The sequence below is a fragment of the Varroa destructor genome, unplaced genomic scaffold (genome assembly GCF_002443255.2).
Source record: "Varroa destructor unplaced genomic scaffold, Vdes_3.0 BEIS01000007.1, whole genome shotgun sequence".
In the NCBI taxonomy this organism is placed as follows: domain Eukaryota; kingdom Metazoa; phylum Arthropoda; class Arachnida; order Mesostigmata; family Varroidae; genus Varroa; species Varroa destructor.
The window spans coordinates 37,024,563-37,047,466 of NW_019211460.1; the positions used below are offsets into that span (position 1 = coordinate 37,024,563).

Here is a 22,904-nt window from a genome sequence, read left to right on the forward strand (position 1 = left end):
TGTTGCTGCTATTGGCAAGTTCCTGCTCGTGGCCCTCTATCTTCGCGCCATAATTCCTTTTTGATCGTGAGACTGTCTCTGCAAGTAAGATAATGTGAACGCTTATGCTGTGTCAAGCTAAATTGAATCAACGTAACGAATTGAACGCGTAACGCCGGTACGGGGAGACGATAAGTAATAGTAGGAGCCTTCGGTTCAGCCGTCACGGCCACCGCCGCCGAAACAACAAGTATCGCCGCGATTCCAGCAGCGCTGTGACATGTAGCGCTACAGCTTCATCGCAAAGAAGACGAAGATGTCGCTCGGCGCGGCCGCTGCTGACGACAATGAACGAAAGAGCGAACGGTAATGCAAAGGAGTTACTTCCTATCCACGTAACGCTACGTAATGTGAACGATGCAACCAAAGTTGAATAGCAAGGCCGCCATAAATGCTGTTACAACCAGCAATATCCACTGGTATACCGCTGTCGAAACACTGCTGGGTCAGACTCTGTTCTCGAACAGCCTGCGCCGGTCCAACAAACAAGGAACATTTGGCGACACATTCAGGATGGGCTTGTTGTCTTTGTAATCGTTGGCCCACAGCCACTAGTCGACGGCCACCGGTTGATCGCTTCGTTAGTCGAGCGCCGACGACAACAACAACAACAACAACAACAGTGATATCAGTGGATATCGTTGTAGCAGTTAAGGCCGGGTAGCCGCCACGGGATTCTACACCGGCAGTCAAAGTACAACAGCTGCTTCTTTCCCTGGCGTTGCCATCGCTGATGATTTGTTCTGCTATGTGAGAAGAAGCCAGCAATAACTACCATTTTTCATGCAATGAACAGAACGGCTGCAAAAGAAGCAGACGCACATGATGCCGATGGACGACAATTTAGACGTGACAAATAGCACCGAGGCGTTTTGTCGATGCTAGGCGACATTAGATTTTGCCTTAAATCTACCCGCACCACTTGTCAACTCTCGGCCGCAACGGCCATTGTAGCTCTAGTGGATGGAAACCCAGTTGCTTAATAAGACGAAGAAGATCAGGAAGACTGCTTGTCGGTTTACTTATAAGCCACATGCCAGTCATAATCATCGTCTAAATGTTGCTCCTGTAACCGCCGTTGCTGTGACTTGTAGCTAGCTAGCTAGCTAGCTAGTAAGAGCAGTCAAAATAGTGCGCCACCCGTGGTCAAATCGACAGTTTACGTAAGACTTACGCCACCGTGAAGACCATCGTCGTCATAATCATCACGTAACGATCATTTGGTTTGTCACAGGTATAAGTAAGTATGTATTATATTATATACATATAATATAGTTAATGACTGAGTGATGTATGTGATATCACTGGTGCCGCCGCCGATACCACTATATGAATAAATAATCGTGTATTATTATTATTATAGCGTAGCCTAACGGTGGCCGCGACTGTGAGGATCGTATGGTTTCATAACGTGGACGGTAAAAGATAAGTCGTGAAGAATTTAAAAGAGCGGTATAAACGCGGAAGGGTGGAAACATGTGGCCACATTTGTACATAGAGAGTGAAGCTAGATTGAGTTATCATTGATGGCAGTGATGATGATTAGTTAAAAAATGCGGTAACAACAGATGCACACCGATGTGGCCATAGCAGAAACAATCATTCTGTAAGAAGGTATGCGCAGATATTCTTACCATGATCATAGCTTCTAGACGATTTCAATCTCGCTCTGGGTCGATCATTCTGAGTAAAAAGCACCGAAGGGAAGTAGACTTCAAGGGGAAAGGCAGACTGGATATAATCTCCATTGCCACTGGCTGGAGGGCCGTAAGCGCCGCTGTATGTGTTGTATGCACTATAGGCACCGCTATATGCATTGGGGTGGTCTGCTGTCGCCGTGGGATAGAAGGGTTCATGTTGCCCACTATAATAAGTGTCCCGACTAGCTACTGGCACATTTGTTCCATCCGGACCTACAACAGTCACTGGAAGGGGTCCTCGACGGAAACGGTTGTTCGTCAAATATAGAGGATAACTAGATGGGACTCTTGTTGCTATTACAGGTGGAGGGGGTCGCGAAGACATCGTCTAACTTACAGCTGTGGTTCTTCCTCCACCAAATGAATACCCTAAAATCCTAAAAGAAACACTGGACACGCACACCCATAAACAAGCTTCTCAATTTTTTTCTGATAGCAGATATTTTTAAGCATACGATGTCAATTAGCTGATGTATAAATGCAATTTTTTCCGCGATAATTCACTTATTATATTTATGCCACAAGCATTTAGATAAGTTGCTGACATCAATTCATCTACTAGGATCACATCATTGAATACTGAAACATTGCAACTCCTTGTACCTGGTCCTATCGCTAATATCCAAGGCTTCAAACATTTGAACGACTGGTACGGGTTATCCGTTAGGGCTCATCGTCATGGGTATCGTTAACAAACCGAATCACAATCTATTAACGCTTTCCTTTTTCTATCTCACACGCACACTCAGCTGCCCAAAATCAACAACAATGGACCAGTCACCCTCAAACACTATTTCACGCTTCACTTAAGGTTGAAGATAGAAGAGGATTCTGGTTCGTAACCGGCGTCTCCAGGTAAACACGTACATCCTGGCTACCTTTCTTTCCTGATGTTATCGGCTTCGAAAGGTGTCTGGAATCGTAGCTTGGTGACTATTATCGACAATGTTGTGGTTCGTATGCTGCTATTAGTACAACTGATGCGTGAGTGCGTGGCGAAATGCCTACCGATATTCCAAAGACACTGCTCTGAATCTGCTGTCAAACCTTAGATTGGTTCAGGACTCCAATACCATCGAGAGCTGTCTGTAGCCTCCACTGAGGTGGGAAGAAGAGGGAGCAATGTTTTTCCCTCGGTACAGCAACAGATTAGCTTATTTTAAAGGCAGGTAAATTTCATCGGTGAACAGAATCATCGTGCAGGCGTTGGTGATGCTGACGCCTGGCGCTTGTTGGTGCCGTCCACCGCGGTGGCCTCTTGGTTTCGCGAATCCATCCGAAGCGCCGCCGCAATGCCAACCACCATTCGGCGAGGGCCACATTGGACCCCGCGAGAAATGGCCACATCGCGCGATTCGACGCGCCGATAGATGGCGCCACTACCGAATCAGTACCGTCAATATCCGTGATCAAATAAAATCGAGTAGATCCAACTGAAGGAAAAAGGAAAGAAGGAAAGCCACAGGGGAAGGTAAACGTATTGACAACGCAAAAAAAGTAAAGAATGGAATGATTATAAACGAACTGACAAACGCTTCTGGAAATATCTAAGTTTTATTCTGATTTACCGTCGTTAAAATATTTTTGCTGGAGATACTTACTTTTTTTTTAATCCGAGCGCGAAAAAAGCAATGAAAAACTAAAATGAAAAAATAGCTTATTTTTAAATTAGCTTATAGTCGTATCGTGTCATTATTTGATAATTAAATAAGATGCGTAAAAGACTCACGTTGATACATATATGTTATGCCGATGTTACATTCTAGCAGGCACCGTAAACTGTAAAAAAAAACATAAACTGTGCGATAATATATATGTATATATATATACGTATGAGTAGATGCCTTTTTCTTAGGAAACATTAAGTGACTCCAATACAGCCCTTTCTCCCTCTTTCTGTCAACAGTAGTCAAATTGTAAGCGTATTCACACAAAGCCCATCTTATAAAGTGATCATATATATCGATTTCGGCGCCATCTATGAAACATTTCATTTTGTAAATACCCCAATCGATACGTCCATCAGTGGACAGCGAAAGAGCATCGCCAACCGAGGCCCGTTGCTGTTCATTAGTGAACAGATCCAAGCACCACAGATAGTACTAGTAGTACCGTAGAAGACGCAGCAACGGATCTTTGACCGTCCATCGCCAGCGATCGTAACAAAGTCTGGGGTATCCCGGCCTAACCGATTAATCGGCTGCTATGCAACTATGCACGTATCAACAGCGTAGTCCATCATTGATCCGCTCGTCCGTTTATTTATTAGACGCAGCTCATCAATATCATCATTTGCCTAGCGTTTAATTATAATTCCTGCTTTAGGCTACGCTGCCTACGTCCTGTTCTGTAAGCGCAATACAGGTGCGCGTGTATGTGTACGCTACGACCTGTCCTAACAACATGCGATCTTTGAACGGACCTGGCCGCATGTTATTTCGTAGAAATTAGTATGAATATTATAGTATTAATATATGATAGAATAAGATGAAATATAATTGCGATATGCCGGTGTATGGATGTGCTTATTTTTCGTTCCGCTTCAGTATGCTTCACAGTTCTCAGTTTTGGACCTCAGCTCGGCTACATGATGCTTTACGCTAAAGTTTATCTATCAAAACATCTATCTACCTTGCAATTGTTTGAATAGAATGAAATTGGTAGATACAGTATAGTAAAAAAAGGAACCGTCATGTGACCTTATGTATGGCCTTACATATTCCTGTTTCTTTTACCTATGAGTTCTGGACCAAAAAGCTTGTATGAACATACTGAGTTAGTGACCTTTCATATAGAGTCATTTCTGTTAATTTATCTGATTGTCTAAGACACTATCTTTGAATTTCGCCAAACATAGCAAGATAGTGTTGCTCCTGCCTTTACCATTTCATTGAACAGCACGGCACTTTCAATTGCTTGAGAGAATAGATAATAAAAGTACAATTACATGGAGCAATTCAATAGAATAATAGGCGCTGCCCTTGACCTGCCCTTTCAGGTCATCTTTCTAATTAAATGCTTCTTTACCAAACTCATAAGCGTTGCTATTCAAATCTCCCAAAGCATCCAATATTTTTCAGAACACTCGAATGATCGATGTTATGTAGAACACGTTAATGGCAGGGCTTAAACCCACGACCCCGGGCCTTGTCAGCCAGATATTTTAGCAGACGAAGCTACTACTACAGCTAAAAAGTGTTCGAGGAGGGTTTGCGGGTCGTTTTAATTATAGATATGTTCGTATTTCTAACCCGAAAAATGCAAAACATTTATTAAGATTCTGCGCATTCTTCATCTGCTGCCTTGTTTATCCCTATCATCATCTGCTATTCTTTTTATTATTACTAGTTAACTGCAGTCGTACAATACAAGTAGAGAAAATATCTGAAGATGGTGGCAAGTCGACAAATAGTAGGGACAGTGAAGTAGCCATTATGATTTATATACGTGTATACATATATGACTCGATATCATCTCAACAGGATTGACTAGTCACTCGCTGATATATCCACAATGAGTGATATGATTTCTTGGGCGGTACCATTGTTTACTACTCTTACGGTAGTAAAAAAATTCAAGACGTTGACCATGTTAGAGTTACTGTAGGCCCTCAAGGACTTATAGGAACCTGCAGAGTAACAAGGCAGCAGGCCGGGACGGAGTCTGCAATGAGCCCGTCAAGTCCGTTCTCGTTTTTCTCACTTGATTACACCCTTTAATGAAGGTCTGCATGCTAGCTTTTTGTCGATTTGACGAAGAAATGCTTTGCAACTGGTGACACTTAATGGCATAGATAAGTTAACTTTGTCATCGTCATTGAGTGGAATAGCTAAGAAGAGCGTCCGCTGCAAAATGTTCGCCACTTTACTGACTAAAAAACTGTCCGTCTTCTGGTAAAGCAGGAAGGTTACCCTGGAGAACAAGAAGGATTTCGCAGAAAATATTGGTGGAAGCAGTGTGGCCGATCACAACAAGCCACTCAACAACCTGCGAGCCTTTTGCACGCTCTGTTTGTTGGTTCCACACTGACATTTGTAACATTTGTCCCGCACTTGACTCTGCGCAAGACCTCTATCTCGTTCAGTATATCTTAGCGTATGTAGGAATACCATAGGATGTGGTCTGTGTACTGACTGTAAGCCTACAGGAGAACAAGATAAGCATGAATGACAGAAAAGTGGAGCTACATCTTCTTTCCAAAAGAAGAGGTTTTGTCCGATGTGATACTTCGAGCCTTCTTCTGCTCTTAGTTCTATTTGAAGATATTTTTGCCAGAATTATGGGTCCAAGTAACTTGGTCAAAGTTATCCTCCACACGAGTAGCTTAGTAATCTATAGTCCTATCAAGTTTTAAGTGTTTAACTAGGCCTTGCATTGCAGTCACAGGATTAGGATTAACGGTCATGCTGGATGAGACGCAAGGCACAAAGTTCAGGAGAGGAGGCAGGATTGCGGCTGGTAAGGTACTGCTGGCTCTCCTTCTTGCATTAAAGATTTTCCTATCTCAGACTACTCATATATTTTAACGGTGACAGGTGCACTCGGTTTCCGAAAGTTTGGGGAAATTCAAATGACCTTTTGTTTTAAGTAGAACTTTAAGTGGAGGCAGTGTTTATTAAGTACATTTCACTTCAGTGAGCTGTAAATCGTGTCAGAAATTTACATCAGCTAGCGCAACTATTGTAGTATATATATTGAAATAGATCAAATGTTAAAGCTTAGATATATGGATAAATACACATTTACGGCTATACAGATGCCATGCGAGTGGCTGTGATGTGCTCGTTCCAGCCGTCGACAAAGCTTAAGCAGCACGCCTAATTTTGGTCACAGCGGTGGAATAGTTGGCGATGTAGCTGATGTCATGAAAGAGTTTTTTGAACGGCTGGCTTTTTCGCCCTTGGTGCCGCCCCCGATTGCTTTCTACGAAAGGAAGCTCGGTCCTCCGCTCAAAGGAAGCGATGGTTTGAGGAGTATGAACGACTCAGGAAGGAACGAAAGTGGCCACCGGACCATGTAATGAAACGGCGTGTAGACATAAGGAGCGGCTCGAGTCTTGTTAAATTTGAAAATCAGTGCAGAGGGAACGAGGGGAAGCTGTAATGGAAGATTTACGAACGCTTTTCTCCGTAGGAACCAGATTCGCCGAAAAAAATCTTTTGTCGCCACAGAGAATCTAATAAGACGTTCAGCAAACTCGTTAGTGTTAAACGGATATTGCTAAAGAAGCTGGATATAAAGTTCTAGTTTCGCTGCGGACGGCCTTCGAAGGACGGCGAGATCAGCATTCTTCGCTAATTTTCTAGCCGCAGCGAGGAAAACTCCCTATGCTGAATTAGCGAGGCAATTCTAGACTATATAGCAGAGAAGCCGGTATTTACTGATGGGAGCTAATCCATTGCACTATATTGTTTTCACGATATGTAAAAGCTACCCGGTTTGACGACAGGAGTGTGATTCGGACCTTGGACCAGCCCATCAACTCGATCATCTGGAACATATGCCAGCCTCGCGGCGTACTAGCTGACGAGTCATCGTTGGTAAACAGTAATTACTGCATTGCGAGGATTAAACAATAGATGGCTTTTTATTCAAGCGTTTTCTAGTGTTTTGGTCGAATCAAGTTAGTACCCGTAGATCCACAATCAGCCGAGCCCTCAAATGATTTTTGAACTGTCATAAGGGTCATCTATCTACACAGAAAAAATCTGGCTAGAGCATGTGTGTGCATACGCGGATTAGGCATATGTTAGTCCGCCATAAATGGTAACGTCTTTCTACGTCCCTTTCTACGGCATCGATAACGGAGCTGCAGAGAGTCAGAAAGGTGAGCCTGGACTCCTTTGGGCGGGGAAAACAACCGAGTTCAGTACGAGTACGACGGCGAAAATGGGAGGTACGACAGGATAACGGGAAATCTTGTTGTATGGTCCTGTTGCAGCGGGATCGTGTAAGACACTTTTGATCGCGCCGAGAGCCGTGACTTGTGCCGCCTGTTGGTCAGCTTAAAGAATAACGGAACTATGTCGTACAGGCACACGATCGTGAAAAAGTATGGACGGCACAGTCGCTAAAGGGTACCGGTCTCGAAATGAAAACATTTCGCTGGCCAAATTGTAGTAAATTAAAGATCGACGACGAAGCTGTACCAGGCGCTTCATTGTTTATTACAAATAATGCTTCATTTTTGCATTCATACGGCTAGGGAATAACAGACACTAATGTTATGAACCCTAGATTGGATTCTGACTTAGAGGTGCTCAGTGATAACCCATTAGATGATAGCTTTTTGGCATCTGATTTGTCAGTCAAACACAGAGTCATTATCTAAACTTAGATTACCGCTATCATAATACTCACGAAAAATATGCCAAAACTAACTTGTTTCACGACAGTCTAAACCTAGCTCGCATTCCCTATTCGTGTGTAAACAATTCAATACTTGGCGCGTTCTACTTCACAGTGAAGGCGCGGCATTGAAGAACAAGAAAATGGCGTCACTGTGATCACTTGGCTTCCACAAGCCAGTTATGTCTGTGGTAACTTTACTGACATCTCTTGCTTAAAATCCCTAAAAACGAAAGAATTGGGAGGCCGTGCTTTGGCGGTCCATATTTGTATTGAAAGCGAAGATCAAGTAAGCATTTACCCTTTACTTCTACGCGAGATTTTTGTTCTAGGTACTTGAATATAATAGAATTACTATTATTTTTATTGATACACCAGTACTCATCATAACAGCAGACTAAGCAATCCAAGTAGTAAAATACTAAATCAAGCGTGTAAAGAACGGCCATTTTTAATAATAAATGTACAATAAGATAAAGGAGATCCACTGCTACGGTTGCTACATGAATGGCTAGAAGAAGTAAAGAAGCAATTTGATGTTTTTCCAGAACCTTAAGCAAACACTACGCTAATTTAGGTCACATATAATTAGTTGTGATCTGACGGTACAGGACAGAAGTATTAAAGGCAATCGAATCGCAGGCGAGGTTCAAATTCTCTGAACAGCTTTGAAGCTATTGTGGCTATCGAGATACTCAGAAGAAGGAACAGCATGTTCAACATTGTCTCTTATTGGCACTTTCTCCCTTTGGGTGCATCTGGTATTTGTTGGAGACAATCACATCCTGCCCTTGCAAGACGGCAATGAAAAGCTCGAGAACATACGGTAGTTCAAACTTAGAGCAGAAGAAAGCCATTGAAAGGCAAGATCAAGAAAGGCAGAGTTGTTGGATGCGGTAGGATGCGCTGTATGTCCTAAAAAATAGACACGGATAATTATTGAGCTGCGCTTTTAGATAAACGCATCCATTATCGATATGTGTAAAATGGCCATCTTATATCATCTTTTTAGAACGATTAGCCTTTGATGTCCACATACGAAATAGGGCTTGTTTTCTAGTTAGGCTTCTAAATCTACTTCAGTCATTACACGAAGTAGATTCTGATAGCTACGAAACAAAAATAAGAATCTAACACTACAACAAAACCATTACTTCCGTTATCCCAATAGTCGAACAAATGGAACAAACATCGCGTTTGTAAAAATCATACAGTATATCAAAGCAAAGCCGTATTCCGAGCGGTGATCGTATCGAATAAGGACAATCGTCAAAAATATTGGTCATTTGGCCAACTGGTCTTTCCTAATATAAATGACCATGTCTTCAGTCGATGCCGCTAGCCAGCAATGGCTCGCGTCGTGTGCCATTTTGAAACTCTTGTCTAATGGTAATGCGTTTTTTGGCCAATACAAGCATAAACAGTTACTTTGTATTTCGCCTTATCTCTATCTTTTATGATAATTCAGATAGAACATGTGCCGTCGCTAACAATAATCTAAACACATACAAAACAACATATGTACAAATCGATTTCGCAGTATCTGCTTGCGGAGCAACTATAACGTTCAAGTATCTCCATGAATCACACAATGACCACCGATTCAGCCCTGCTAATAACGGCTTGCAATGATCCATTTCCGGGGCACCCTCACGCAAGTTACCAACGATGACTAACTACTCCACATGGGCACTACCAGCGACCCGTAATGTACGGTCAAGTTACGCTATACAATTGACCCGCATCTACTTACAAGTAATGGCCAAGCATTTGTGATTGCATTACGGGTACACGTACCTAGAGTTTTCTTAACATCGCGATTTGCTATCGATTAGTACTATACACTAAAGCTTTAATGGTATATAAACAAGTTGTTAGGAAACCAGCATAGTACGTGAGAGAGTTTTAAACTGGCAATATTTTCTTTTTTTTTTTTTTAATTTTTTTACATTTATTAAGCTTTAGCTTATATTAATAAGCTTTAGATAGCTAAAAATATCTATATAATATGTATTTCGGTAATATAATATTTGTGATCATGGATTAGATATACATAAAACAGTTATGTTTATTAATATTTTCATAAATATAAACACTTCAACAGTCATCATCACACTACCCGCCCTTGGAGAATAACAACGGTAATGTGGTTGCTTAATCATGCTAGCAGATAGAGCTCAACGGAACGTATTACTGGTGGTAAATAGTCTTTGAACTTATCTCCAGATTGTAAATGTCCTTACTCAACTTAATTTCTTCTTCTTAACAAACGTAATTTAATGATGCTTAAAAACTCAGTGAAACCAAAGGTGCTCATTCTCCCAATAATATGCTTTGGTAAACCTTATTTTCCAAAGTTCTAGACTTAAAAGTCACCAGTAATAGGTGTAGAATATTAACGTGTAAACCTAGAAATTCTTGGAACAACGTATTTTGCGCTTATAGAGAATATGGTAATGCATACCTTTGCCTGCCGTTAAATTCTATTTCAGCAAGATTAAGGCAAAAACACACCACGTCAACAGCTCAGTTAGCGAAAAAGACGAGCCTTCGCTTTTTGTCGCTTGCCACATATTGTGCCAGCGCTTGCATGCCTTCGTCAGAACCTTTAGATATTTGTGCCCGACTTCATATACAATAAACTGATGAGAATAGTAACTTCCTATATTGTATAAACTAGTATCACTTTTTCCAGCATAGATTAATCTCAAACTATAGTCGGACATTTTGTGATACAACATTTGACAATATGCTTATTTTTGCGCATTCATCATACTGTTTTTGTGGATACTACCGCAGCAATGGTGGGGTGCGCGCGCTTGGCTCCGTACGCTACGTGGCCGCCGGACACAATTCTTCACTCAACTTTTCATTATTAAATAAAACATTATTAAATAGTAAATCACATAATTATTAAGACAATTATAAATACTAAATATAGTGATCCAGAGGCTGGATCCTTGGGCTTGCCTATTCACAGAGATAACTGCAGTCAATCATCTGGCAGCACATAGCCGACGCTACCACCAAGATGAGTTTTACTCAATCATCATTAATTGACTCTCTTTGTGCAAGTGTATTAGGGGCCTTATATAGTAGTAGCACGCCAAACAAAAATACGTTCTAACCAAATCCGTCTTTTACGTATTATGCCACTCTTTGGAATTTACGCACCACAGGTAGCCTAGCAAAATGTCTTGACAAAAGCGAATTTATACTGCATTGAGAGCTTGAAACACTCGACGATTTGGCTCTCCGCGTAAAAACGGGCGTTCTTTTATCAAACGCACAGTGTTGAAGTAATCCTTCGTAAAGCTTTTTTCCATTCATGCTTTTTCGTGCTACAGCAAGGAAGCCATCTTAGATAGGCCGCTTGAAATCAATCGCAGCATTTAACAGTTCAAAATGGCTGAAATAATGTCGCAAGTGAGAATTTTTTACCACTTGTATCTGTAGCCATATTAGAACAAAAACAACTTTTCAATGTTTGCATGTACTAAAAGCCTTTAGCGACCATGTTTATTCAATATAACCATTATTTTCCACGGTAATAGCCTTAATTTACAAGCTAAACCACCCCATAGTAATTTTCAAAATCTTCTTTCATCAGTCCGCAGAAAACTTTTTAATGGTAACCGTGCGTCAAGTGATATATATTTGATATAAGATCGTTAAACTATCGTTCGAATGCGCCATATATGAAAAATTTCAACGCAATTAAATTTTGGGCTGGCAGCTGGCTAAAAGTCCCAAAAATGTAAAAGCTTTTACAGCATGGCTTGCCGAATTTATTTCTCGAATGGGTCTTGTGGGTCCCCCGGTTAAAGCTCATCGTTTCCAACAACCCATCCAAGCAGAGCTGCGGCCTTCCAACGAAAATACGATCGCCCTTTTCAGTCATGTCAGTTGAATATGCCTATTCGTGCACTGCAGATCTGGAGATGGCTGCATCTGGCGAATTCAGCCCTCAGGCAAAATAGGTCTTGAAATAAAAAGAACCCTTCGTGAAGCTATGGCTGAGCAACAACAGATCGTCGTCCCATTTAAATTAAGATCTGGACTGAGGAATTGAGAATTAGTGAGCAGTGGCGCCAGTCGGAATAGGTCGAATCGGCGGGAGCAGAGTTTCACACTCAACTTGCATAGAATAGACTCTACGCATTGGTTATGCTGGTCGTTTGTACTTAGATCGTACGTAGACTCCATAACAGAGCAGGTTTGATTGATGTAATGAGCTAGATAGCCAGCCGGCCAGCCCGTTGTGGTATGGATTGAATGCGAAGAAGGAGCTGCCTGTATCGGGTCACTATATTTTGAGAAGACGCGCATCTCCACGGTGCTCGTCATCGTCGTAGTATCGGCCGGACGAAAAGCTTCGGGCGAAATCGCATGCCACACCTTCAGCCGACATTGTACACGCCTTTAGAAGAAAAGAACAATACGTGCTTTAGTCTCTTCAACTTTCAAATTAGAGTAGACGTAGGGCTTTCTCATCTATAAGGGGCAAGCTTTTCTGCCTTAAGTAACTCGTTAGTTAAGCGCTATTTGGCACTCTAGAAGTAAACGCGACTATAGGTTTTCACGCGAATAGTTTACGCAACTTTGTTTGTAACTCACCCTGACAAACGTAGCTGATCACTAGAAGACGACGACAACCTACTTCGTTTTGCGACTCGCGCATTTTTTCATCGTTAGAATGAGAATTACATTTTATTGATCGACAACAAGGGCTACCCATACCAGGTAGGATTGACTCTTGGTAACTATAGCATGAAATGTTAGTGATTAAATAATACTTAATAGGACCAGCTGCTTCGGTGTACGAGAATATATAGACGTCCGACGATTCTGCGCCCTATTACAGCTTATACATTTTGAATACAGTGCGTAATAATAGCGAATACTTACTTTTACTCTATCGAAACGTCTAGAGCTGATCGGACGCAACTCACGCATCTATGGAGCACGTTAAAAAGGAACTTTTCATTCGTATGGCAGGCGAAGTATATGATTAATAGCCTTTAGTGACAACTACTTCACAGGCAGCCTCACATCTGCCCGCGAGCAAAAAGCGTGGAGGGATAGGCGACCAAACAGACCGAGATAGTCTGACTGAGGGCCTCTCCGAGGTCTACCACTAACATTATAACTTACTTCAGTAAGACACTGGCTTATACAAGTGTATGCTACATACAATAACAAATATGTTTCAGTGAAAAATGGCCCCGCTTGAGAGGTATCTGATATTTGGTCGATAATGATGTCGGTTCAGTACGATGTAAGTGTCACGTCACAACCATATTTAGCTTGGCCATTGCTCATGGACGTCATGTTAATTTGTTTTCACCTTTCGGGTCAATTCGTTTGCAACTCACGTTTTGTTTTCTATTACAAACAGCACCCCACGAAACACGGAATCAAAGAGTGACATTGAACAAGACGACGATTCGTTCAAACCGTGCGCCATCTACATAAAGAAAGCAATGTTCACACAGGAAGGCACCGGCACACACAATGGTACACTTGTAACATCTATGAATATACTGAAACGAAAGTATATATATGTTTTACGAACTCCAATTATATATGTACGTATACATATATTATCCAATATTGCATATCCAATTATATATATAGTACAGTGTAGTACATCTTTTGTACCATTTGGTCCTATCAATGAAATGGTCGCAGTGATAGTTCATAGACGAACAAGGGAAATCTTCAAGTCTGTTGTTATTTTTTCATTTATTATCGTTTAAGCTGGCTCAGTGGGTAAATGCATCTGTTGCTTACCTTTGTCATTATTACTGCTAACGATGCTCAGAGCAATAACGCTCATAGCGGGGAAATAGATTAGAGAAAAAGAAAAGAAAACTAAAATAACCAACTTGAAGAGGTTCGCTAATTTTTTCTGCGGGCTTGAGAAATCGTAATTATACGCATATATTGAAATAGAAATTACAAATTTTAGTCGTACCGATGCACGCATTCCTTTTGCTAATTTCGATCTAGAAAATTGGTCAAAAGTCTGAATATCGTCTGAGCAAGCTTTGGCCATGTAGGAATAGATAGGTCACATAAATAGAAAAGTAGCTTACTTTTCTGCATATTGGTGAACTAAAAATTAACGTAATCTATAAACATTTTAACCTAGAGATAATTGTAAACGTGAATCGTGTGTAAATATAGGTTCAAATAGTATAAGGCATCCCCTAGACCTGCTAAATTAAGCTGCGACTAGACTATCGACAAAGCGAACTTACCGCCTCGTATTGGATCGCAGCACACGTCGAAACAGTCGTGGATTCGGCGGGCCATCGTTTCTTAATTTTTTTCTTCTTCTACTTTATTTAATTTCTTTTATGCATGCTGTTTTGTAAAAAAACCGCATACAGAGTTCCACCGATCACAATTTGTCGATCTTGTATGGCGTTCCTCATTTGATCCAGAATATTCACAATGATTGTCGCCGTAGTATACACACCACGAGCATAGAGGCAACGACAACAGCGCTGGTTTATGTTCGCCCACACAAACAATACCCCGTTTCTATCGAATATATAACGCTCTATTCCAGATCTATAAGGGATTAATTTCAGTTAGCAGCATTTATGAATCACAGTATTCAATTTGGTTGGTGTTACCCGCACTGATACTTGGTCAATTCCCGCTAAGCTATTAGCAGGACAGCTTTCTACCCAAATACACGAGTATTCCAGGGGCTTCTTTGAAATGCATCCGTCCCTCACAATAGGAGCTCCTCTATTTCGTGTCACATTGTAATTCGATGCGTTATCTCGACCTCTTCGTAAAATATGGCTTTGTTTCAAATATACATATGTCAAGTATACCTATGAGTAGATATATAGTGTATGCAGTACTTAATATATAGATCTATGTAGAAATTATAGAATGTATAGACTATCTACAATTCTGTACCTTAGAGTAACATTAAAGTTGCTATTTTCGATAAGCTGACTGATATTTTCTTTCAAAAAGCCGAGCATTCTAAGCGATCCCGTTTTAATCTAAAATCGATCGCCAGTCAAATGAGAACGCAACGAATTTCTATATAGATCTTTTTCAATGATTCGTATATATGTGGAACAGTGCGCGTCATGGAAAAGACGCTTCCAACGCTTTAGCGCGTTCAATAACGACGGATAATTCAGTATGCGATAAGTCAAACTACGAGTTATCATTCGATTACATTGAGTATCGTTTTGTACTAGTCGAAGCTATTCCTGCTACTTATCGAATCAGAGCTGTATGCGCGTGCATTTTTACGTGCATATACACTCGGCGGACTGTGACACTGCAGTTTTCGAAAATGCTACAAACCAGTGTACAAACGAATTGTCAAGTAGAGTGAAAGTAACGGAGTTGGCACTCAATTGATTTTATAGCGGTCTCTGAACATCTTCAATATGTCGCTAGTTTTATTATGGTTCACCAGTAACCTGCTGCTTAAGACCATCACGATACATTTTCCTGCGATAGTTGACACCATAGTGACACATCAGAGAAAAACTTCTTTGCAGTTGAGCAACAGAGTTAGCTCGGCTCCGTTTATCGTATTAAAGGTCGTTGGGGCGATTTCGGGTGTGAAACTTCACTCGTTGTTGATGTGCGACGTAAAGGCAGAGTCGGATTGTATGCACTTATGTGTATGTATGTGTACGTCGGCTCTATTCTATGTCTTAATGAACCTTCAAGTAAGCAAGTGTCGAAGCTGCGGTAACCATCGATGACCCCTGTTGTTAGCTACACTGATCTAAGCCAGAAGCGAAGCTCACGTAAAGCGTTCGTCTCGAACAAGCTCTATAAGCTCAATCAGAAATCGTGGCACTTCACAAACGGTGTGCTGCATCGCGTAATATTATCACCGTCATCATCACCAACACCACCATTAACTGCTATGATGGCATCATCTCTTTTCGAATCATTCGGCTATCAAGGCTTAAAAGTATTTTGCTCAGCTGCCTGCGCTGCTACGAATTAGTGATTCTACGCCACTCGGTAGTTGGCCGGCCATAGTCATCGTTTTGCTATAAATTAGGTCCAAGGCGGTCAAGCATATGATCGGCTTACGTTGCAAATACGCTCTATTCCCGCAAGCGGGTTACTTGGGCGTCTGTTGTTTTATCAGTGATGCTTCAATTTCTCTCGCTCGTAGAGGATGTAAATGGTTGAATCGTGGCTCTTCCTTTGGTCGAGCTACTAAACGCGTCAGAAGAATTGCTCCTTTCTTGGGAGGAAGCTGAATAAAAACTGAGGCGAAAAAGCAAGCGAACGATGTATGAAAACGTAAGCTGGGCGGTGACAATACCAAGTAGCCCTTTGCCTCGCATAGATTGACGCCCGAGATTCCTTCTCCTGCGATGGAAAGGTCGAGAGGTTTTTCCTCTCAGCTGATTGCTGGGTGGAGTCTTCCTCACCTACAAACGCTGCATGGTCAAGGGCTAGACCAAATAGCAGAAACCTTTTTTATTGGAATGCTCTGCCTTCAAGAACGAAACCATTATTTCTAGGAAATGGGGTGCCCTTTACAAGCCCTCCTTTACAGCTGACGGCCGCTAAACGGATAATAATGGACTAATATCCGAACATTAGGCGCTTCTTTCGGTACCTAAAGTGGGGGGCAACCCCGTCGCTGCGCAACTGAACGTGCATGATCCTAAATGTGATGTAATATTAATTACATTATTATTATTATTATATATTGTTCTACATTTAAACTCATCTAAAGCGTACCTAGTTCAGAAAACTACCATATGTGCCATCGTAAAATGTCGTTGTATCAGCAGATTCGCTAGCAAAGATGGTTCTCTTTCTTTCTCTCTAAATATCTTGGAGATACTGAAGCAGTTGGTTTTCGTGCAATGCCAAACTATGTGATATTAATTATAAAAAAATTATTAATTTCTGTAAGAGTTAAGGCCAAGCTAATACTTCCATCCATAATAGTTTTATACCTAAGTTCAGATAAAGTGCGCCTAAACTGTGTTAATTTGATCAAAGCTGATTTCTTTAACCTACCTTTTATGCTCTATTGCATAACACTTAAAGGTCGTGGAAGAATTTGCACTTTTTATTTGGGTAGGCTCAATCTTCATAACGTATATTGTTGCTAATTTCGTTCGTTTATTGCCCCTACGGGCTGCGTCTGCAATGCATCGTAGTTTGGAGGATATATGGCACCATTATTACAGATCCTGTTAAATGAAAAAACGTCGTCACGTAGCCTTCGTAAATAAAAATTGAATGCGTTTGTCGTTTGTGCAGAGAAGTTGCTTTATTGATATCATGCATTTGCCTATCAATTGCAGCGGTGGCAGTAATCTATCTCATCCAATAGCTGAAGTCGTTAATACTTGCTCCATAAATGATACTATCTGGAAATCATTTTCTTGGTTTTAATTTAGTTGAAATTATTGAGACTTGTATTGAGATTTGCAGCAGGTGTTGTCCAGTGTTCCTGATAACAGTCTTGTCAGAGCATATAAACGTAACCATGCGCTGTCAATCTGGCGGTATTGTTCATTCATTTCAGGTTTAGCAAATAATTATGATACACATTTACTCAATCGTAGTTATGCTCATGCATGCGATTGTCGCCGATTTTGTAATAATGCGAAAAGTAGTGCGTCGCCGACTCCACCAAAGGCTTTTTCCAAAATAACAGTTTTTATACATCAGCATTTTCACAATCTGCACAGATTTTTATAGCAGATTAATTTTCGTTTGACTATGGATATGTACCTACACTGTGCAGTACTTTTTTAAGTAACTTTTTTTCTTACACAAATTGTATAGCGTACTGGCGAGACCCAACAGTCAGCCTACAAAAGAAATAATTTGGGCTATTATACACGTATGTATCATATACATCAGTGTCATCTATGGTGAGCTTGGTAAGTGGCTTTGAATATCAATTTATGCGCTTTAGGATTAGGGATGATTATAATTTGCTAGAAAGACTTTGAGTAAGTTAACTATCCAAAACAAACTGTGTCCACCACGGTTATTTTTGTTTTGATAATTCTCTGTCTATGCTGAAAATAAGATTATCCTTTATTTTTCTTGACCAACCTTAACATAGACTGTCCGATAACTTCTCGCTCACCAGTCTCTTTGAACGCTACTACGAAAGTTCTGAAGTCTACGTGCTCAGTCTTATAGCTATGTAACCTCACTATGTGCTCCTTTAGCTTTGTATAATTCCACCCTTATTAAACAGATACTTCCTTTGAGAAAAGGATCTCCGCATAAATGTTTTGCCCCAATGTATTGATTCGGATGCACAGCTAATGCAAACCTGATTCATAACGCCGGCTTCGCTACCCCCAAATAGTCACGGGGAAGCTGCAATTGTATAGATATTACAACTACTGCTATCATGTAAATTTTTTTTATCACGAGAATATTAAGCCACTCAAAGGCTATGAAAGGGGCTTCTGCGGCGGCTGCAGCGCAACGTTGGCCGCCGAACTATTAGAGAGTCATAAACCTGGTGGAATGACTGCCGATTCGTTGCAGTTAAAATGCTTAGTGCTTGAAGTAACAGATGAAATAATAGTGGGTTTTAAAGCGCTGCTAGAAATTTAAAACGGCTACGGTTGCCTATTAGAGAAAATGAGAATTATTATGATACGTTAAATCATTACGTTGTTTACACATGAAAAATAATATAGTACCAAAAGCTATTAATTCTCTTTGCTTTGAGAAGATAAAAGTAGCTCTGTTTTCAACTAAAGTAAAATAATTAAACGTACGTCACAGGAGATGCATTTTATTTTTAGGTAAAACCAACGCATGATTAGGATTGTCTCATAGCCGATTTCGGATGCACTTCACGTACTTTCTCTTTGGAGTTACCGTTGTTTCCACCTGGATTGTGAACATGTAAGTCGAGGTAAACCCATCAACCATTAGCTATAACGATCAAATTCCCCTAGCTGATTAAATATCAATATCATCGTCGCAACTCCAAACTTACCTCACTCATACACGCGCTGCATCGACTTAATATATTCCATCAATGTCTACTACGGGTAAATTTCAGCCGTTAAATTTCTGCTTGGATAATGTAAATTGCGTACGTGTTATTAGTACGGCAAAGCAAAGTAATGCACTAAATATAATGACTTGCATTTCTCTTTCAAAAGAAAGATTTATGGGAAGCTACCTTCCAAATAGGTGTTTTTTTTTTCATTTCAGACATCATGGCTGCCTAGCGTATTAATAGTATAAAGTAAGTCGGAATATTGTTGTATTACATGCCCAGTTGCTCCAGAGCAAATTCGATACGGAATTTCTTCACCCCTATACTGTGAAGATCAAACTATGACGTCCATACTGCAGTTGGAACATACCTTATATTGGCTCGTATGTACAATAATGACCTCATATACAGTAAGTAGATACATTCGAACGCATGATAACATGTAGATCAGCAAGCACTATACTACCTCACAAATTGAAGTTCACCGTGAATATCAACTACCCTTCTCACAATTCAATCGCGGCAGTTCTTAACCATAGCCAAATTATGACTGACCATAAACACCCAAGAGCTCTATCTTAAACTAAAAAACGTAGCTATAGGCCTAAATTCTCGTCCGTTTATGGTAGAATATAAATGAATCAGCAGGGACACGAAATTGAAAGGGGTTTACTTTTGCTTCATCTCAACAAATCCTAAAACCGCTATTATTTCAAACCATTTATAGAAGCCAATACATAGCCACATAACTGAGCTTGAAATAAAAGTGGCAATAAACGTATTTTGCTGTGTGCCCTTACTCAATGTAGTTTTATGGTGAAATACGACTTTATTGACTCTCATTTATTTGATCTTTATAATGCCCATTTCCACTCAACAGGTTTATGAGTTACATATATCTAAATAAAACGTTACTTTACTACTGTTTTTTTTTATGATTAAAAATGAATAGTCTGTAGAAGCTTTTTGGCGAAAATAGCACTTAGCTCTTTGTTAGGAATGTATAAAGCCCACTGTTGTTGCAATCGACGCCAAGTTAAATTGCTCTTAGAGAGACTGTTTGTTTTACTGTCGCTCAGATGCCTACCTACATAAATCAGCTTAACTTGATAAATTTTTCAGGGAACACATATGCCAGATTCGGACAATTAACATGTTACTTTCGTTTACAACCTATGCACTTATATTAAGGATCGTCTCCTTAAACTCCATCTGTCCCGCAACTGCATGTAATGAATTCCACCTCATTTGAAAAAGCTTCTGTTTGGCATAAAGAGTCTCATAATAATTACAACAATAAGAATACATAAATCAGCCTAACTTACCGCGACGAGGCTTTAGACGGCCTGATCCATCAGCGACATTCGAAAAGCGGATGTGTCACCTTCTAACGAATCGTCATGGCGAGCCCAAGCGGGACAGTCCTCGGGACACCGTTTCTGAAAATCGCACGAATTATCTTCATCCTGTAACCGCACACCCAATCGAAGATGTGTCCAATCATTACAGCGATATGTGGTAAATGTCATTATAGGCATGGTGAATAACATTGTAGTTTCCACTGCTATACTAGAGTTTACAAAAAGGTCGAACATTTTTTAATTTATATTAAAAATCGGTTTCCATCACTGTATGTCCAATACTAGTACTGTAAAGGAAGTGGCGCTTAGCGATCTAAGTAGTGTTATTACACAAATTATTTCTCTTAACGTAGTTAAAATTAAAACAATTTAAAGTGTAACTAGTAAATAACAAAAGCCATGAAGTTAACCATTTTACCTATATAGGTACCACTTACTAATATTACAGATCGCATGAAGCATAAGCTGGACATTGTCGATGTATAATTACTAATGCATTAAAAACGTAAACGTCGTAAATGAAAATTGACAATTCTAAGAAACCAAATAGGATTGGTAAAACATATTCCTGATGTACTGTTTTACGTTCTGTTTGTTTTTCTCACCTTGTATTTACTGAGCTCCGTCTTGTCCGTTTATTAAACCAAATTGTAAAAACGCGTAATAATTCAGAGGTAACCGATTTAATCACAGCTAAAACAATTTATTATACCTAATTCAATATATGCAAAATTATCCATACAGTTATGTATCACAAAACAAGTTCAAGAGGGAGAGAAGTTTTGTATTTTTCACGGTAGCAAATAATGGTCGACTATCAAATCGTATTTCATTGAACTTTTGTGTCGATCTAACGTATGTAATGCTCGGCGAAATCAACGACACTATAGGATCTGTCGGACAAATTTTAGAAGTTAGGTGAAAGATGTGACAAATATTCTAAAGAATATATTCAGGCAAATGCTTTGAAAAATAATGTCCCATTTGCTTTTTATTCAATGCATACGGTTAATCCAAAACACTTCATAGGTATGTGACTACGCCCGTAAGGCCAGCGGAACTGCACAAAGAAATAATTGATTAATATATCAAATTGTATGGTTTCGTTTTATCGAACTTTAAGCGCGTCGAGAGCGAGGAATATGCGAGGACGGACTGATACCCTTTTAATTAAGTGTTCTTGTAACAAACTAATGTGTGGGAATATCTGAATTTTAAATTCGATTCAGTGTGCATCTTTACCCGTTATCTACTTACGACTCAAACTATATAAAAACTATATGGAGGTTGCGCAGTATCTATGCCCTAAAGTACCTTGAGTTTCTGAATTATATGACTGTGATGCTCAAATGGTGATTGCCACACTAACAAGACAAGGTGACATTACCAAACAACACGTTTCTCCTTTAAACTAAGTTGTTATCTTTGCATAAACCACAAGAAAAATGTCTGCAAAAGAAACTCGCGTTCATGAATTTAGATTTCTAACTTATGTTATTTATTCACAAATAAACAAAGCAATAACGTTCTAATAATAATAATGCTGTTTTGTTATTTGACGAGACGAGTCAAAGACCCATGTAACCCAAGACAATTTTTGAAAGTGACCGATAAGGTATGCTAACTGCATATGTATTCCTGTTCGGTAAGATCTTGGTTGCGAAGATGTTCTAACGCAAAGTAATACTTGATGAAGATTAGAAATTCACGTGCTGTTTCGATCATTTAAGTTTATAGCCTTCTTTGACACTAAAGGTGATTACTCACGAGAACATTGCCGCTTCCCTTTATAACGTTCATTGTTTATGCGATACTTCACTTCACTCGATAACTCTGCAGGTTGTAGTAGCTGGATAAAAATTTGATTTGCCTGGTGGACAAAGCGTCGGTCGTTTGAGCTCTAACATTATGCTGCATTATCGATCCGTTAATAGAGACGACAAAGGACCGTTCTTAAAACAAATTTCGCAACTAAAAGTTAAAGCAATTAAAAAGGTGGCTCTTAAAAAAATGGCACATGCACTCGATAAAGCTTGCTAGGCCACAAAAAAGTACACAATTATGAACTGCGAACTTAAGGATTATAATAATTTAACTTATTATCGCACCGAAAATCCTGAATCCTGTTGCCGTAACTAAACAATCGTGGCGAGAATTATATCCCTGTACGTTCTTTGTTTCCGTACCAAATTTGTTTTAAGGCTCTGGGCTACACAGATAGGACATATGACTCGTTTAATGCTCCTTTTTAAGGATTGTATAGACAATTATTGTAGGCGCCTTAATTTATGCTATAACATAAATCAGTTTTATAGGAATGCAAAGCAACATTCGATCTAAATAATAGCAAGAACTGAAGTAAGATTTGACTTCGATTTCTTCGAATTGAGAGCTAGACCGATTTTGCTTAATTTAACTGCTTTGTTAACCATCTATATCGGAGGCGTAAAT

At 40.0% G+C, this 22,904-nt stretch overlaps 1 protein-coding gene and 1 long non-coding RNA gene across 17 annotated transcripts in view; one reads left to right on the top strand and one right to left on the bottom strand.

Annotated features, from left to right (window-relative positions):
• The window catches only part of LOC111254937 (CD151 antigen-like), a 64,581-nt gene that overhangs the window by 30,827 nt on the left and 10,850 nt on the right, over positions 1 to 22,904 (bottom strand). For 2 of the 15 annotated variants that reach the window (XM_086974000.1, XM_086973999.1), the window contains exons 1-5: positions 20,418 to 20,557; positions 17,127 to 17,302; positions 14,351 to 16,549; positions 3,469 to 3,518; positions 1,674 to 3,172 (exon numbers count right to left, since the gene is read on the bottom strand). In XM_086974000.1, the coding sequence (XP_086830126.1) occupies positions 1,674 to 2,064 (391 nt within the window). In that variant the 5' untranslated portion in view covers positions 2,065 to 3,172; positions 3,469 to 3,518; positions 14,351 to 16,549; positions 17,127 to 17,302; positions 20,418 to 20,557. The other 13 variants (XM_086973998.1, XM_086973993.1, XM_086973994.1 and 10 more) reach the window with 13 other exon arrangements.
• LOC147754664 (uncharacterized) lies at positions 265 to 21,976 on the top strand. Of its 2 annotated transcripts, none has more exons than XR_015316359.1 (3): positions 265 to 1,279; positions 18,890 to 20,610; positions 21,577 to 21,976. It is a non-coding gene; the product is annotated as an uncharacterized LOC147754664 (long non-coding RNA). The 2 variants fall into 2 exon arrangements; XR_015316358.1 differs by lacking the exon at positions 21,577 to 21,976 and having other exon boundaries at positions 18,890 to 18,992; positions 19,308 to 20,419.